Below are 18,223 nucleotides of genomic sequence, written 5' to 3' on the forward strand. Positions count from 1 at the left end.
TGTTCCCCACGCAGGTGTGGTTATGGGGGATTAGCATTTTTATTAACGACGTCCTCCACCTCCTATAGCCAAGGCCACGGCCAGGGCCCAGCAGAGACGTCAGCACACAGGTGGCGCCTAACCCTGCGCTCGCGTACCTACTACGCGCCTTGGCTAGCTCCCGCCCCCTCCAGGCCCCTCCCTGGACCCGCCCGCAGGGGCGGCAGCCAATGAGCGTACGGTGCCGCATCCGGGGATCCCGGCGCGGCCACCGCCTCCCGCGCACACACGGCCATGGCGGAGGTGAGTGAGCGGGCCGGGGGAGCCTGCCCCCCGCCCCCGCGTGCCCGCGCCCCCCACCGCCGGGTCTTGGCCCCTTCGGGGACCCCCAGGGGCGGAGACCCCTCTCTGCAGCTCCGAGGCCCGGCCCTCAGACGCGTCTGAGGCCTGAGGGGCACGGGGCTTCGTCGTCGGCCGCCCCCGGCCCGGTCCCCCCTCCCGGCTGCCACATCGCGGGCTGCAGTGCGCACGCGCGGTGGCGCGGAGCGGGCGGGGGACTCGGAGGGGGCGGAGGGAAGGGGAGGGGCCGGGCCGGGGTCCTGGACCCCTGGCGAGGGGTGGGCGCATGGCCGGATCCCGGCCCCACGGGCCTCCCCGCGCCTTTGCCAACTTCGCCGAGTGATGTGGCGGCACCTCGCGCTCCCCCGTCGGGACCAGAGGTGGACCCGTGGCATCTCAGCCCGTCCGCGAGCCCTGAGTCTGGTTGAATCGGACCCTAGGCGGGATTTGAACTCCCGACTTGTCTTACGTAAAGCAGACAGGGTGGGTGGGTAGGTCCTTTGGGCCTAGAGAGTGTTGGGGCTGATCTCAGTGCAGAGTTAGACCAGCCTTTACCGGGCGTGAAGTTTTCTTGGAGCCTCCGCTTACTGTACATAAAGCAAGCAAGCCCAAGACCCTTTTCCCTGTTTTAGAATCCAGAATTTTTTCAATCTGACTATATTTGCGGTTTTGCACCTGATGTTTGATCAGACTCACCTAGGACTGTCGAAGATAAAGGAAAGCAACTAATATCTTCATGTTAGGTCAAACCAGGAGGGAAAAAAGTTTTACTTTTGGAGCTCTTTTTGATTTGAGAATGGTGATTATTGTCGCCTCGTAGTGTCGTGGTGAGGATGAAATGAGATAAATGTAGGTGCAGGTACAGCCTGGGATGGAAGCTCAAAGAGTGTGACTCTTAGTGCATGACTGCTCTGCGCACGCAGAAGTTAAGACCAGATCCACAGACTCAGGAGGTGATCCTTATCTCATGAGTGGGGTGGCTGGGGCCCAGAGGATGAAGTGCTCACCCAGCTAGGTACAGCCACTGGTGAGAAGCTGGGTCTGGAAATCTGTCTTGGTCATGGGGCCACCATGAATGTTAATGTGTTGTGGAAGGTGAGACTGGCCATTCTCTCCCACTGGTGACCTTCTCAGGGGCAGCAACAGGCCGTGTTTGTGCCAAAGAGGGTTTAGGTGTCTCAGTGCCAGGCCAGGCCTGGCCTCTACAGCCTGTTCCTGCCTTGTGTTGGGTGGTTCTTATAGTTAGCTCTCCTGCCTTAGGGGGCGTTTGGGGAAATTGAGGATGGTGGCTGGCCACCAACATCAGAGGCGGAGGCCAGTTTTCCCGATGGCCCTGTAGGGGTGTGGTGGTCAAATGGATGTGTGTATGGATGTCCTTCTGGCTTGGCATGGCTCCTGGGAGCGAGGTGGCATTTGAGCTGCATACATGACCTGGCAGGTAAGTGTGTGTCCTGGACGGCGTGGGTTCATCCCCTAGTCAGCCTCCCCTGAGAACTGTCATGTTTTGGCTCTTTATGCCTTGTCCTGTGCTGAGCTCCAAAATGCTCATAGCTGCTAGTTGTCTGGGGGCTCTTGTTACCCTGTTTTACAGTTTGGGGTGGTGCCGTTGAGTGAGTTTGATTGGATGTTCTAAGGAGGTCCCCCTCTGTGGCTGGCTCTGTGCTATGCCTGAGGATCTGGCCTAAGGGCAGAATTGATAAGGCCTATTCCAAAGGGATTTAGAGTCTGATCAGAGAGAGATCTATGGACCAGTAAAGGAACAAGTGTGCTAATGCTGAGCCACAGCCAGCTGCTCTGCCTAGGTGGCCTTTTCTGCCTTTGGAGCTTCTTATTCTTTGTGACATTAGGCAGGCTGCTGACCAACTCAGAACCTCAGTTTCCCATCTCTTAAATGGGAAGCTCATCAGAGCTAAGAGGTCTCATGAGATGTTGCTACATTAGCTTGCACACAAAAGTTGAACCTTAGAAAGTTGCTGATATTTAGCTGAATGTAACTCATAAAAATAGTTTGTTGTAACTTAAGATTAGTATTAGCTGTCTTATTATATTGTCATCCCAGAATAATCATCGGCACCACAGTGGAAGACAGGGGAGTGCTTCATACTGTTTAGAGATACTAGAATAATCTTTTCAAAGCCAAAGTACACCATCTTTTGCTCTGTTTAAAATTCTCCATGGCTTTTCATTGTCCTCAGGGTAAAATGCAGGTCCTCACCAGGACCTCACCCCTATGGTGTGGTTCCCCCCCCACCCCTCGGGCTTCTTCCATTTTGTGGTGTGTTCTTCCTCTTGGGGGCCCCCAAGAGCTTCCCCTCAGGCCCTTCAGAGGTTTTCGCTGACCTCCAGTTATGTAGCCCCCTACCCTGTTTTCTCCTCTATTGTACACATCCACTGTTATCTAAGTCCAAAACTAAGCTAGTTAACTCCACGTGGGTGGAAACAGGTGTAACCTGTTTCCCAGGTTAACTAGTTGGTCCTCCCTTGGTTGGCCTGGAGTAGGCGGCTGCTCAGTCAGGTGGAGGAATAAGATGTTGGGGCAGTCCAGTGAGGACCCACACACCTTAGCTGGATGTGAGTAGGCAGGAAAGTCAAGGATGACTCTTGGGAGGAGGTTGAACTAGTTAACTATTGCTGCATAACATATCATCTCAAAACTCATTTTCTGCCAGGTATGGTGGGTGCCTGTAGTCCCAGCTACTGGGAAGGCTGTGGCAGGAGGAGTTGGAGGGTGCAGAGCTGTGATTATGCCACTGCACTTGAGTCTGGGCAATATAGCAAGACCCCTGTCTTTTATTAATAAAATTGATAGGGTGGTGCCTGTAGCTTAGTGGGTAGGGCGCTGGCCACATACACTGAGGCTGGCAGGTTTGAACCCGGCCTGGGCCAGCTAAAACAACAATGACAACTGCAAAACAATAACAACAAAAAATAGCCCGGTGATGCGGCGGGCTTCTGTAATCCCAGCTACTTGGGAGGCTGAGGCAGGAGAATCGCTTGAACCCAAGAGTTTGAGGTTGCTGTGAGCTGTGACACCACAGTACTCTATCCAGGGCAACAGCTTGAGACTCTGTCTCAAATAAATAAATGAAATATATAAATAAATACTCAGTTTCTTAAAACAGCAGCATTTTATTATTATCTCTGATATTTTGAGGGTTGACTGGACTCCACAGGGCAGTTTTCACTCAGGGTCCCTGTGTATTGCAGTAAGTTGGTGACTGGGGCTAGAGTTACAGCAAAGTCTTCCTCACAGCTGTTGACATGTCTGTTGGCTGGGATACCTGCATGTGGCCTCTCCATGTGGCTTGTGCTTCCTCAAAGCATGGCGACTAGGTTTCAAGAATGTGCCAAAAGATACCAGATGGAAACTGGATCGTATTTTATGCCTTAGCCTCAGAAGTCAAATAGCATCCCTTCCACCATGGCCACAGGCATGGCTGGATTCTTGGGGAGAGGGAGGAGAACCCCATCTCTCAGGGCAGGTACCTTGACAGCCTCACTCTGGAAGAAAAGATTATGGGATGGGAGGTGTTGGTACAGCCACTGTGTCATTTTGGCTTGAGCTTTGAAGGGTGGTAAGCAGGAATTAGAGGCTGCCTAGGGGGAAGGGCCATCCTGACAGTTTCATGCTGACTAGCTTGCTGCTGCCTCCACTCCCAGAAGACCCTGATAGGACACCTGAGTCTGTGGCCTTCTCTCCTTTAGGACCACATCTTTAGAACGCTGTTGTCCTTCCTTCTCTTCCTTTTGTTACTTGGGATACCTTTGTCCAGCTCTCCATCTTTTTCCTCTTACTATTTGGCTTTGCTGGCTCTTAGCTCTGATGGAAACAATCAGGATTCCTGAGTGAGTGGAAGTAGGACCCCTGGAAATCACTGTGTGAGTAGCCTCGCCCTTGGACAGCAGGCACTGGGGCAGGGGAAGGAAGAAAGTTCTTGGGGTCTATATTCCTAGTTAAGTTTGAGGGACCTGGAGTCACCTAGAAATGAACTTTGGGATCTAACGCTGCTGGGGGCTCCCATGTTGGCTGCTCTTCTGTTGTTTGCAGCTGCTTCTCTTTGCCCCTCTCTGGTTGAACTCCTTGTTAAATGGCAAGTCAGATAAGAGCCAGATCCTCCTCAGACCCTGCACAGTGCTTCATCTAAGACCAGATGCCATCCTCTGCTTCTCTGTCTGGATCTTGAGGGCGAGGGGGCTGTTAACTGTCCACCCAGGTTGGGGCCTCATTTGGTGTGATTGTCAGGGTTCTTGGTAGCAAGAACAGAAAGCCAACTCCCTGGCTGAGGCATGAAAGGCTATCCAGAGGGTCTCAGAGAGGGCCAACGGTGATTTCAGAGGTCACTTAGGGTGCTCTTGCCAGGACTTCATGCCTCATGTGGCTGTGGACTGGGGCTGGTTCCAGGACTATGCCTCACTGCCACCCCACCAGGTGTGGACTAGCCTCATTGGCAGGGGCAAGGTGTCTCTGGCTTGCTCTGCTTCCCTTGACTACTCCCAGTCCCTGTTGCCCTTCCTTGCCCCGCTGGCTCCTCTCCCCTTCTCTTTTCCACTGGTTGCCCTCTGCCTTCACAGCTGCACTTCTGAGAGTTGGCTGGACCTGACACTCCTACTGGGAGCTCCTGTTGCTCCTGTGCCTTCTCCCCAGGACCTGTCTCCGCACCCTGGTCCCTGTAGCCTCTCTGCCTCATTGCTCTGGTGCCAGGAATTGCTGTGCCTGCCTGCTCCCTCCTCTGGCTTTGCTGTACATTTATGTACAGCTGACCCTTGAACAACCTGGGTATGAGCTGCATGAGTCCACTCACACGCGGATTTTCTTCCGCCTCAGCCACCCCTGAGACATCAAGACCAACCCCTCCTTCCTTCTCCTCTGCCTCCTCAACATGAAGACGAGAAGGATGAAGATCTTTATGATGATCCACTTCCACTTAAAGAATAGTAAATATATTTTCTCTTCTTTATGGTGTTCTTTATAACGTTTTTCCCTCCAGCTTACTCTATTTGAAGAATATAGTAGATGATACATATAATACATCAAATGATGTGTTCATCAGTAAGGCTTCCGGTCAACAGGAGGCTATTAGTAGTTAAGTTTTTTGGGAGTCGAAAGTTATACATGGATTTTCATCTGAGCAGAGGATTAGTGCCCCTAACCCCATGTTGTTCAAGGGTCTACTCTTGAGGAGAATGACCGTCTGGGTGGAGTTTTTGAGTCATATGGCCTGAGCTTGAGTTTGTAGTTGTATACTTGTTCTGTGAGTCTGGAAATAATCTCTTTGAATTTCAGTTTCCTTGTTTCTCTTACGAGAGAATGATTGCACCACCTCTGAGGTTTTTTATTTTATTTATTTATTTTTTTTGAGGACTCAGTGAGGAAAGCAGTGTTGAAATTCTTACTAGACAAGTTTTCAAACTTTTATTAAATATTTTGATCCACTCTTTGGCAACAGCTTTACTGAGATACAGTCCATTTACCATGTAGTTCACCCATTTTAATGTACACAATTCAGTGGTTTTTATTATATTCACTGATAGAGGTGTGATACTATCACCTCTATCAATTTTAGAACATTTCATCATCACAAAAGTAACCCTGCACTCGTTAGTGGTCATTCTCCAAATACCATATTGTCCCCTAAGTGTCTGGCAAGCATGAATCCACTTTCTGTTTTTGTAGACTTGCCTGTTTTAGGCATTTCATATAAAGCGTCTTATACAATATGTGTCATTCTGTGTCTGGCTTCTCTCACTGAGTACAATGTCTTTGAGGTTTATCCACATTATGGCCTGTGTCAGCTTCTTTCCTTTTCATGGCTGAGTAATATTCTACTGTTTTGTTTTTGTATGTCTGTTCCTACCTGATGGATATTAGGGTTCTTTCCACTTTTTGGTTATGAATAGCCCTGCTGTGAGCATTCATGTATAAGTTTTACTGTAGATGCATATTTTCATTTCTCTCGCGTTATCGCTAAGAGCTTATGCTTGGGTTGTGTGATAACACTGTTTAACTTTTGGAGGGCCTGCTAGAATGCTTTCTCAAAAGGTTGTATCATGTTATGTTCCACTAGCAGTGTATGAACAAGTATCCTCCTTCTTGTGGATACTTGTTATTTGCCTTCTTAATCATAGGCATTCTCTTATCATAGTCATAGTCTTATTAATGTGGTATCTTTTTGTGGGTTTTATTTGCTTTTCCCTGATGCAATTTTGAGTATCTTTTCATGTGCTTATTGGCCATTTGTATATCTTTGGAGAAATGCTTATTCAAATCCTTTGCCTACTTTTAAATTGAATTGCCTTTTTATTATTGAGTTGTAAAAGTGCTTTAACAAATCCCTTACCAGATTCCTGATTTGCAAATATTTTCTCCCATTCTGTGCATTGTCTTTTCACCTTATTGAATGTATCCTTTGAAGGACAAAAGTTTTTAATTTTGATGAAGTATGGTTTTATCTATTTTTGCTTTATTTTGTGCCTTTGGTGTCTTACCTAAGAAACCATTGCCAAATCTAAGGTCACTAATATTTACTCCTGCATTTTTCTCTAAGAATTGTATAGTTTTAGCTCTTATACTTAAGGTCTTCCATCTATTTTGAGTTAGTTTTATTAATAACATATAGTATGAGATGGGGCTCCAATGTCATTCTTTTGCATATGGATAGCCACTGTCTCAGCACTGTTTGTTAAAAAGACTGTTCGTTCCCCATTGGTTTGTTTGGGCACCTTCATCCAAACTCAACTTGATGGCCAAGCACGGTGGCTCATGCCGGTAATCCCCGCACTCTGGGAGGCGGAGGTGGGTGGATTGCCAGAGCTCACAGGTTTGAGACCAACCTGAGCAAGAGGGAGACCCTATCTCTAAAAATAGCCGGGCGTTGTAGCAGGCGCCTGTAGTCCCACTTGGGAGGCTGAGGCAAGAGAATCACTTGGGCCCAAGAGTTTGAGGTTGCTGTGAGCTGTGATGGTACAGCACTCTACTGAGGGTGACAAAGTGAGACTCTGTCTCAAAAAAAGACCCCCAAAACAAATTCAGTTGATTGTGAATGTGTGACTTTATTCTGGAATCTCAATTCTATTCCATTGATCTATAAGCCTGTCCTTATGCAGAAGTACACTGTTTTGATTACTGTAGCTTTGTAGTAAGGTGTGTTTTTTTTTTTTGTTTTTTGAGGAAAGGTCTCTCTCTCTCTGTGTCACCCAGGCTAAAATGCAGTGGCATTATTGTAGTTCACTGCAACCTCTAACTCCGTCTGGCTAATTTTTCTGTCTGTAGTAGTCACGGAGTCTGGCTCTTGCTCAGGCTGGTCTGGAACTTCTACCCTTAAGCAATATTCCCATCTCAGCCTCCCAGAGTGATTACAGGTATATAGTCCTGGTCTATAGTAAGTTTTAAAATCAGGAAATTTTAAATTTGGCTGTTCTGGGTCCCTTAAGTTTCAGAATTAATTAGTGTGTCTGTTTCTACAAAGAAGCCAGTTGGGAATCTGATAAGGGATTGTGTTGAATCTGTAAATTAGTTGAAGAGTATTGCCATCTTACTGTTGAGTCTTCTCAGCCATGAACATGGGCTGTCTTTTCATTTACTTAGATCTTAATTTCTTCGAACACTGCTTTTTTCATTCAGAGTACCCTATACATTTTACACTTCTTTTGATGCTGTTGTAAATGGAATTTTTTTCTTAATTTGTTTTGGATTGTTTATTGCTTGTATATAGAAATAAAATTGATTTATATATATTGATTTTTGTATATTTACTAGCTTGAGTAGTAGTTGTTCGTTTTGTCTTGAGACAGGTGTCTCACTCTTTTGTCCTCTGTAGAGTGATGTGGCATCACAGCTCCCAGCAACCTGGAGCTTTTGGGCTCAAGCATCATCCTCTTGCCTTAGCCCCCCGGTAGCTGGGGCTACAGGCGCCTACCACAATGCCCAACTAGTTTTTCTATTTATAGTAGAAATGGGGCTTCACTCTGTAGTCTCAAACTCCTGAGCTCAAGCAATCCACCCACCACTGCCTCCCAGAGTATTAGGATTACAAGTGTGAACCCTTGCTCCCCGCCTCTTTGCATTTTTTTCATTTCCCTGGCTCCAGAATTCATCAAATAATCTTTAGTTATGATTTTTCACGTGCAAGATCATGTTACCAGCAAAAAGAAATAGTTCTTCCTTAGCAGACTTAATTCTTTTATTTTCTTTCACCTTTTAGCACTACATTGAATAGGGGAGGTCAGAGTGGGCTTCACCATTGTGTTCATGGCATTAAGGGGAAAGCATCCAATGTTTTACCATTAAGTATAATGATAACTGTGGGTATTTATCAGGTTGAGAAGTTCCCTTCTATTCCTACCTATTGAGTGTTTTTATCATGAAAGCATGTTGAATTTTGTTAAATGGGTCTGGTGAGAAGATCATGTGTTTTGGCTTTTTATTTTATTGATATGGTGTATTACGTTAATTGACTTTTGGGTGTTAAACCAGTCTTGCATTCCTGAAATGAATTGTACTTGTTCATGGTTTATAATCATTTTTTTTTTTTTTTTTTGTAGAGACAGAGTCTCACTGTACCGCCCTCAGGTAGAGTGCTGTGGCGTCACACGGCTCACAGCAACCTCTAACTCTTGGGCTTACGCGATTCTCTTGCCTCAGCCTCCCGAGCAGCTGGGACTACAGGCGCCCGCCACAACGCCCGGCTATTTTTTTGTTGTTGTTGCAGTTTGGCCGGGGCTGGGTTTGAACCCGCCACCCTCGGCATATGGGGCCGGCACCCTACTCACTGAGCCACAGGCACCGCCTATAATCATTTTTATACGTTGCTAGATTCAATTTATTAGTATATTATTGAGCATTTTTATGTTTATTTTCATAAGACATATTTATCTATAGTTTTCTTGTTCCTAGTAAACTTTTGAACATTGTGGTAATGGTAGCTGTTATAATGGTTTTTGGTTTGTCTTTAAAAAAAAAAAATTGATCTAATTTACAAACCATAAAATACATCCATTTAAAGTGTATAATTAGGCTGGGTACCATGGCTCATGCCTGTAATCCTAGCATTTTGGGAGGCTGAGGCAGGAGGATTGCTTGAGGCCAGGAGTTCAAGACCAGCCTAAGCAAGAGTGAGACCCCATCTCAACAAAAAATAGAAAAATTAGCCGGGCATAGTGGTGGGTGCCTGTATCCAGCTACTTGGAAGGCTGAGACAGTGGGGTTGCTTGAACCCAAGAGTCTGAGGTTGCTGTGAGTTAGGATGACCACTACCCAGGCAACAAAGTGAGAACCTGTTTCAAAAAAAAAGTATATAATTCATTGATTTTTAATATATTCACAGTCATGCAACTATCTAATCACCACTATCTAATTCCAGAACATTTCGTCATCTCAAACAGAAGCCCCATCCCTATCACCAATCACTCCATCCTTCCCCCAGCCCCAAACAATCTAATTCCAGAACATGTCGTCATCTCAAACAGAAGCCCCGTCCCTATCACCAATCAATCCATCCTTCCCCCAGCCCCTGACAAATCCACTTCCTGTCTCTGTCTGGATTTGCCTATTCTAGACATTTCATGTAAGTGGAGTCACCCCCTGTGTGGCCGTGTATGTCTGCCTTCTCTCACAGAGTATGGTGTATTCAAGGTCCAACCACATTGTAGCCTGGGTCAGGACCATAGGGCTGCTAGTCGGCAGTTTTTAGTAAGTGTCATATGAGGTGTGCCTGGCTCTGAGTAGAGTGCTTAGATCCTGTGAGTAGGTCTCTGGTGGAGACATAGCCAGGAGTGGGTGCATGTGTGTCCTACTCTCATTGTCCCCAGAAACTAGAGACAGAAGTGAAGGCCAATTCCCCCGTGTCACGGGGACTGGGCTGTGACCAGTGCTGTAAGGTCCATTGGTAGGTTTTATGCCAGCTGAGCTAATGTTGCCTCTCTTTCTTCATAGGCCTCCTCGCTGGGGAGGCAGAGTCCTCGAGTGGCCTCCTGCCTTGCACATAGCCTGTGCCCTGGGGAGCCTGGCTTGCAGACAACAGCAGGTACCTTCCTTCCTTCCTCACCCTCTCTCCCTTCTGCCCAGGTCCACCAGGGCCTTTGTGGTTGTAAGAGACAAAATTCCTGCTTGTCCTAGCTGAGCCAGGGAGCAGTACACTGGCTCTCGGAGTCTAGAGTGTAGTCTTTGCCTAGTCAGGTGATTAGGGACAGAGTTGTCAGGACAGTCTTCCTGCTCTCTAGCAGGGTGAGGAGCCAGGTGGCCCAGGCTGTCCTCAGAGCTTCTAGTAGGCTAGAGTGCCATTCTTTTGGCAGCTTCTGCCCACACCTGACACACATCTGCATGAGGCTGAGTGCTGGGTCAGCTTTCTGGAACTCTGGGGAGGGGTAGCATGCTGAGGGGTTCCCACAGCCCTTGGGCCCCTGAGCTGTTGGTTGCCCAGTTGGGATCAATGTTCCAAGCCTCTTCTGCCAGTATCTGCAAGGGACCGGTAGGAAGGAGCCGATGCTGGAGGGCCGTGGTCTCTATACTTGCTTTCCCCCTCCCTGCACTGGGGTGCAGGCCAGTGTGGAGCTGCCTCTCTCTCCAGCATCTAAGCCAAGCTCTACCCTGGCCTCTGCTCCTCCAAGGAACCAGTGGTTCCAAAGTTTCTGTCTTTTCTAGGTCATTCTTTTCCCTTGGCATGTGTCTGCCATGTTGGACCTGTGCTGACCTGGAGTCTGTGCTGATGTACATGCACTGAAGCAGTCCCCTAGAGGTCTCCTGCCCTAGGATCCCAGCCTTGGGTTTCATTGCTCCCTGCATTAGATTGATTGAACTCAAGCTGTTTTCTTGTTTATTTCAAAATTTGGCTTATTGGCTGTAATCCCAGCACTCTGGGAGGCCGAGGTGGATGGATGGCCTGAGCTTAGAAGTTTGAGCCCCCCTGAGCAAGAGTGGGACCTTGTCTGTACTAAAAATAGAAAAACTAGCCAGGTGTTGTGGCAGGCGCCTGTAGTCTCAGGTACTTGGGAGACTGAGGCAGGAGGATTATTTTGAGTCTGAGAGTTTGAGGTCGCTATGAGCTATGATGCTATGGCACTCTACCTAGGGTAGCAGAGTGGGGTGAAAAAATGAGTGTCTCAAAAAAAAAAACAAACCAAAACCATTTTAGCTTATTGAATACTACTCATGGGGAGAGCCACCAGTGAGCACATCCTGGCTTCTTCGGGAAGCTCTGGATCTGGCAACAGTCGCCATCCGTTGGCCTGTGCATGGAGTGTAGCTTCTTCCTGCAGGCAGAGGGTGAGGAACTAGCATCTGCTGAGGCCCCACTAGCATTTTCCCTGCATGGGTCCTGATTCCATAGTGCCTCATGGAGGCAGGAGTACAGCATCACCCTCATGTGTCAGGAGAAAGGGCTTGGGTGATCCCGGCTCTGAGGAGTCCTCATGGTCTTCCACTCCAGCTTACCTAGTACTCCTCTTTTCCTAGTCCACTTTGCTCTCTCCCCAAACCCTTACAGCCTTTTTATTCAGGAAGACCAAGCAGTCCCCCAGAAAGACACCCTCCCCACCCCAACTCCTGGAATTTGTGTGTGTTATTTTCTGGGCACACTGCCAGTGCCTGCATTGCTCGTGAAGCATTCTGTTAGCTCCCACGAGGGAGACTGACCCTGGCAAGTAACTTCCTCACTACTGGGCAAGGGCTTCAACCCTGGGCACAGCAGGGCCCCATTGCTTCTCCTGCCCCAGAAATCCACAGTCTAAGCATAAGGACTTGGCAGGTGAGGGGGGTGCTCACCTGGGCTAGTGTCTCCTCGACAGTGGTGTCCATGGGCTCTGCGGACCACCAGTTTAACCTCGCAGAGATCCTGTCTCAGGACTACAGCATCCGGGAGGAGTGTGAGGAGGCCTCAAGGTGCTCAGGCAAGCCCGAAGGAGAACTGGAGAAAGACTTCATCTCCCAGGTACTGAGCTGAGTGGTCCCATGCCCTCAAGGTGGGGCCTCCTGGGCGGGCTTCACTGTTTCCAAGCATGGAAAGATCCCATGTTGGCAGGCACTGATGCACATCTGCCTGCAGAGTGCCAGCCCTTGAGTGCCAATCCTACACTGCAGTGGAGGATTGGGTGCCTTTGTGGGCTCTAGATCAGCTGGTGGCGACATGTGAAACCAACCATCATGCTGGTCTCTAAGCCCCCTTGTGGTTGTAAACGTGGTTGAGGGTTCTCCAGGAGCTTTATGTTGTTTTTCTATTGCTTTTTTACTGTATTAAAAGTTTGAACCCAGCCCGGGCCTGCTAAACAACAATGACAACTGCAACAAAAAAATAGCTGGGTGTTATGGGAGGTGCCTGTAGTCCCAGCTACTTGGGAGGCTGAGGCAAGAGAATTAATTGCTTCAGTCCAAGACTTAGAGGTTGCTGTGAGCATTGACACCCTGGCATTCTAACAAGGGTGACATAGTGAGACTCGGTCTCAAAAAAATAAAAATAGACATTTAAAAAACTGTGGGGTGGCACCTGTGGCTCAGTGAGTAGGGCACCAGCCCCATGTACCGAGGGTGGTGGGTTTGAACCTGGACCCGGCCAAACTGCAACAACAACAAATAAAATAGCTGGGCAATGTGGCAGCCTCCTGTAGTCCCAGCTACTTGGGAGGCTGAGGCAAGAGAATTGGCTAACCCTAGAAGCTGGAGGTTGCTGTGAGCTGTGACAGTACAGCACTCTACTGAGGGCGACAAAGTGAGACTCTGTCTCTAAAAAAGTAAATAAATAAATAAATAAACATATTTACTACTTCATTTAAACATAACATTAATTAACTACATGTAACATATATAATATTTTTATGAAAATAAAAAGGTAACTTTTCCAAAAGAAAAATATTAGGGAAATTTTTCCAGATCTCTTTGAACATAGCAGCAGATACAAGAATCTAGCTGTTCTTTTTAAGGCAAATGTTGATCTGTAATGATAGGTCCCTTCAGTTGAAATACAAATCTGGCTTCATGCACATTTGTTGTTGGAAAATGGAGAAGTGTTTAGTGCAAAAAAATCCCACTTTGCAGATAATTGTGGGTACATCCAAAGTTAGCAATTGGTTGTTTTGTAAAGAATATTTGCAGAGTGGGATTTGAGACTGTGTCAGTGAACATTTTGTGCTTGTGTTAAAATCCATTGGTCTTGAACATAGAGTAGAACTTTATCCACTTGTGATCTGGTCATATTTGGCATTGTGCGGTTTTTTACAAAATAATTAGTTCACTTATAGATCTTTCTCTTTTTTTTGTAGAGACAGTCTCATTCTCTCACCCTCAGTGGAGTGCCATGGTGTCACACAGCTCACAGCAACCTCCAACTCCTGGGCTTAGGTGATTCTTTTGCCTCAGCATCCCAAATAGCTGGGACTACAGGCGCCTGCCACAATGCCCGGCTATTTTTTTGTGGCAGTTTGGCCGGGGCTGGGTTTGAACCCGCCACCCTTGCTATATGGGGCTGGTGGCCTACCCACTGAGCCACAGGCACTGCCCCACTTGTAGATCTTTCAATGTAAAATAAAAAAAATCACATTTGTTAATGTATTAGTCCTAGGGCTACCATAACAAAGTGCCACAGACTAGGTGGCTTAAACAACAGAAATTTATTTCTCACAACTCAGGAACCTGAAAAGTCCAATATCAAGGTCTCGCCGAGTGGGTTTTCGACCAGAGCTGTCTTCCTGGCTTGGAGGCAGCTGCCTTCTTGCTATGTCCTCATATTGTGGACAGAGAAAGCAAGTGAGCTTTCTGGTGTTTTTTTTATTCTTTTTATTTTATTTTTTTAATAGACACAGGGTCTCATTCTGTTACTCAGGTAGGGAATCCTGAGCTCAAGTGATCTTTCCATCTCAGCCTCCAGAGCAGGTGTCCTCAAACTGCAGCCTGCGGGCCACATGAAGCGGTGTGAATTGTATTTATTCCCGTTTTGTTTTTTACTTCAAAATAAGATATGTGCAGTGTGCATAGGAATTTGTTCATAGTTTTTTTTTTTTAACTATAGTCCGGCCCTCCAACGGTCTGAGGGACAGTGAATTGGCCCCCCGTTTAAAAAGTTTGAGGACGCCTGCTCGAGTATCTGGGACTACAGGTGTTCATCACTACGCCTGGCCAAAATTTTTTTTTTCCTAGTAGAAACAGGATCTCTGTATGTTTCCCAGGCTTGTCTTAAACTTCTGGCCTCCTGAAGTGTTGGGATTACAGGCATGAGCCACTGTGCCTGACTACGGTGGTTTTTCTTTCTTTAATTTCAGAATATTATGGGGATACAAACTTTTTGGTTACATAATTTGCTTTTGTGCAGCCGGGCATAGTGGCTCACGCCTGTAATCCTAGCACTCTGGGAGGCTGAGGCGGGTAGATTACTTGAGGTCAGTCAGAAGTTCAAGACCAGCCTGAGTAAGAGCTAGACCTCGTCTCTGCTAAAAATAGAAAAACTAGAGCGGTGCCTGTGGCCCCATATACCTAGGGTGGCGGGATTAAACCTGACCCTGGCCAAACTGCAACAAAAAAAAAATAGCCAGGTATTGTGGCGGATGCCTGTAATCCCAGCTACTCAGGAGGCTGAGGTAAGAGAATCACCTAAACCTAAGAGCTAGAGGTTGCTGTGAGCTGTGACGCCACAGCACTCTACCGAGGGCAACGAAGTGAGACTCTGTCTGTAAAAAAGAAAGAAAAACTAATTGGATGTTGTGGCAGGCGCCTGTAGTCCCAGCTATTTGGGAGGCTAAGGCAAGAGTATCACTTGAGTCCAAGCGTTTGAGGTTGCTGTGAGCTATAATGCCATAGTACTCTACCCATGGCAACAGAGTGAGATTCTGTTTCAAAAAGAAAAAAAAAAAATTCTTTTGTACAGTAAAGGTGCTTTTTCTTTTCTTTTTTCTTTTTTTTTTTTATTGAGACAGTCTCACTTTGTCACCCTCAGTAGAGTGCTGTGGTGTCATAGCTCACAGCAACCTGAAAGTCTTGGGCTCAAGCAATTCTCCTGCCTCTGCACCCTAGTAGCTGGGACTACAGGTGCCTGCCATGACAGCCGGCTATTTTTTTTGTTGTTGTTTGTTTGTTTAGCAGGCCTGGGCCAGATTCAAACCCACCAGCCCCAAAGCATGTGGCCAGCGCCCTAACCACTGAGCTATGCTTTTTCTTATAAGGATAATAGTCCTGTCGGATCAGGGCCCCACCCTCATGACTCTCCTTGAACTTTAACTTCCATAAAGGCTCATCTCCAAATGCAGTCACATTGGGGATTAGGGTTGTTCATAACAGTTAATATTACCACCACTCTCATCAGAATTTTTTTTTAAGTATTGGGAGTTTATCAAATTCATGTCAAATTCAGTTTTCTAAAACTATTATATATTTTTGAAAGCTTGAATTTTACCATTGTAGTGAGCGCAGTCAGTTGTTTCCATTGAAGTAATAGCCCACTTGGCTCATGTATGGAACATTGTCTATCAAGAGCTTGTCTGAGTGGTTGTGGTCTGCTAGCTATTATTCCTAGTAAATCTGAGAAGAGCAGCCCCCACCTCACCACTCAGTCTCACAAGTGTGCTTCTTTGAGGGACTGCCTTACTTTGGAATGCAGGTGTTGTATGTGTGCTTCCCATTTCCTCACACATAAAATCAAAACATCTGCTCAGGGTGAGATTTAACAAAATTACTAATTTTATCAAAAAATTACTAATTTTATTAGAATATTACTAATATTCATAAGTGAAATTGTCCTCTCTTTGTCTCTTAGGAGTACAAAATGACAGCTTATGTGGGGTGATATGCTGGCCTCAGCTTGTGCAGGGTGCTGGCCATTTGCTGGCTGTTAATTCTGTACCATCAGTACAGTATCTATGCAGCAGAGAATAGAAATGGTGTCTTAGTGCTATTATGAAAGGGGCTTCTTTTTGAGTTACCTTGAAAAGGTCCCAGGGGCCTCTGGAACACCATATCCACCTCCCAACAAAAATAGTCAGGAATGGTGGTGAGCATGCTGAATGTGGTCCATCTGTGAAGTCCTACCAGAGAATAAAAGGGGGAACTTGATTCCCATGGGGAGAAGGTTGGAGGGGCCACTCTGAGGAAGAGCTTGTTTTCCATGTGGATTTGAAGTTCCCCAGAATGAGTCAGGGCAGGAATTGGTGGGGAGTAGGCAGATACTGACATTTTGGGTGAATGAGAGGGAATGTCTAGAATGTTAGAAACTTATCATGACCCAAGGGGGTCTGGGAGGAGTGTGGGCAGGCAGCACTAGGCAGGAATAGAGAGAAGAGAGTGATTTGAAAGCAGTGCTAGAGAGGAACATAATGATAATTTGTGTCTCTTCCTTCCAAGGAAATTAAATGCCTCATTTCTATTTATTTGTGAGCCATGGTGCTCTTGTTCCAGGATGTGATAGGAATTTCTCTGGCTACTCATGTTTGACACAGAGCAAGCTGTCAGCTTTCCCATTATATTGATGAGGCTTCATCAGATTATGTATTTACTGAGTGTTTTTTTCCTAAGTCAGAAGTGGATGATGGATTTCACTAAATGCCTTTTCAGATTTGTTGTTTTTCCTTTGATTTATTATCATAAGTTGTGATAGCAGAGTGTTAGATATCAAGCCATCTTTGCCTTCCTAGAATTAGCCATGCACAGGCATGTGCAAGGAAGTACTGTGAGCAGTGTGGTGCAGATGGATAGGCTAGTTCTGGCTGCACCCTTCCCTGGCTGGTGACCTTTAGGCTCAGGTATCTCCTCTGCACCTGTCCCAGGGGTTGTAAGGGAGTTCTTGGGTGAATGTCAGGCCTGGGTCTGGCTGGTAAGAGCCGTAGTGGGTTGTGGCAGTGGTCCTCATGGTGGCCAGCAGAGCTCAGGGAGGAGGCAGGGGCCTAGAACCCCCCAGAGCAGTCCTTCCTGACAGGGCCTGTCCTCCTCCCCTGTTCAGAGCAGCGACATGCCCCTTGATGAGCTGCTTGCCCTCTACGGCTATGAGGCATCAGATCCCATCTCAGAACGGGAGAGCGAGGGTGGTGACGTGGCGCCTAGCCTCCCGGACATGACCCTGGACAAGGTGAGCAAGGTCTCTTCCTGGGACTGGCCCTCAGCAAAAGTAGGGAGCCCACACGGAGGCCCTGGCTACTCTGAGCGGGGGGTGGTGTTTGATGAGAGGAGGCACAGAGGCCCCCAGAACAAATGGAAACATGGTCAGGAAGCAGAAGGCTAGCTTGTAGATTGTTTACTGTAACCAGCCACCCAGGGCAAGAATGGCCATGGGGGGGCTGGAACAGAGAGACCCTGCCCTCAGGCTGGTTGTCATTCTGCTGAGTGGGTGGTGGGACAGCAACTGGGAGGGGGGATGAGCCAGTGATCAACTTCCCAGGGCCAGCCTCTGATGCCCCCATCTGGAGGTCATGGGTCAGGTGTCAGGCAGGGAGGGCTTTACTATGGGAGTTTAAAACCAAAAGTACAGGTAAAGAGAGAGCCACTTGCTTCAGGTGGGTGCTAGGTGCAGCTTTTACTGTCCCAGCTTTGGTAGTCAGATGTGGGCTGTGCTCCCACACTCCCATCCTGTCTACCCTCAGCTGGACTGTCCCAGCGCCTCAGTTTCTTTACCTACAGAATGGGATTAACAGCCCATGTGAGCCTCAGGACGCTCCAGTGAGGGAGGCTTCTTTCACTGTTTTTACTGTTACTAGTGTTTTGATATTGTTAGAACAAAGTGTAAAATATTCTTTACTTTCTTGTTAAAGGAACAAATAGCAAAGGATTTGCTTTCAGGCGAGGAGGAAGAGACACAGTCCTCAGCTGATGACCTTACTCCATCTGTGACCTCCCATGAGGCCTCCGACCTCTTCCCCCATCAGAGTGGCTGTAGGTGTCCATGGCCCGTCCTCCACTTTGTGAGCCCATGCGAGACACCAATGATACTCATGGAGGCGT

General features: G+C 47.3%; 1 protein-coding gene across 2 annotated transcripts in view; it reads left to right on the forward strand.

The window, feature by feature from the left end:
* Positions 1–237: 237 nt before the first annotated feature.
* Positions 238–18,223, forward strand: part of MIER2 (MIER family member 2) — a 31,201-nt gene continuing 13,215 nt past the window's right edge. Inside the window, exons 1-5 of one of the 2 annotated variants that reach the window (XM_053581650.1) lie at positions 238–282; positions 10,250–10,340; positions 12,100–12,242; positions 17,229–17,354; positions 18,034–18,154. In XM_053581650.1, the coding sequence (XP_053437625.1) occupies positions 274–282; positions 10,250–10,340; positions 12,100–12,242; positions 17,229–17,354; positions 18,034–18,154 (490 nt within the window). In that variant the 5' untranslated portion in view covers positions 238–273. The remainder of the gene's footprint in view (positions 283–10,249; positions 10,341–12,099; positions 12,243–17,228; positions 17,355–18,033; positions 18,155–18,223) is intronic. The other variant, XM_053581651.1, reaches the window with a different exon arrangement.

Source organism: Nycticebus coucang, chromosome 2 (genome assembly GCF_027406575.1).
Source record: "Nycticebus coucang isolate mNycCou1 chromosome 2, mNycCou1.pri, whole genome shotgun sequence".
NCBI classification, from domain to species: Eukaryota; Metazoa; Chordata; class Mammalia; order Primates; family Lorisidae; genus Nycticebus; species Nycticebus coucang.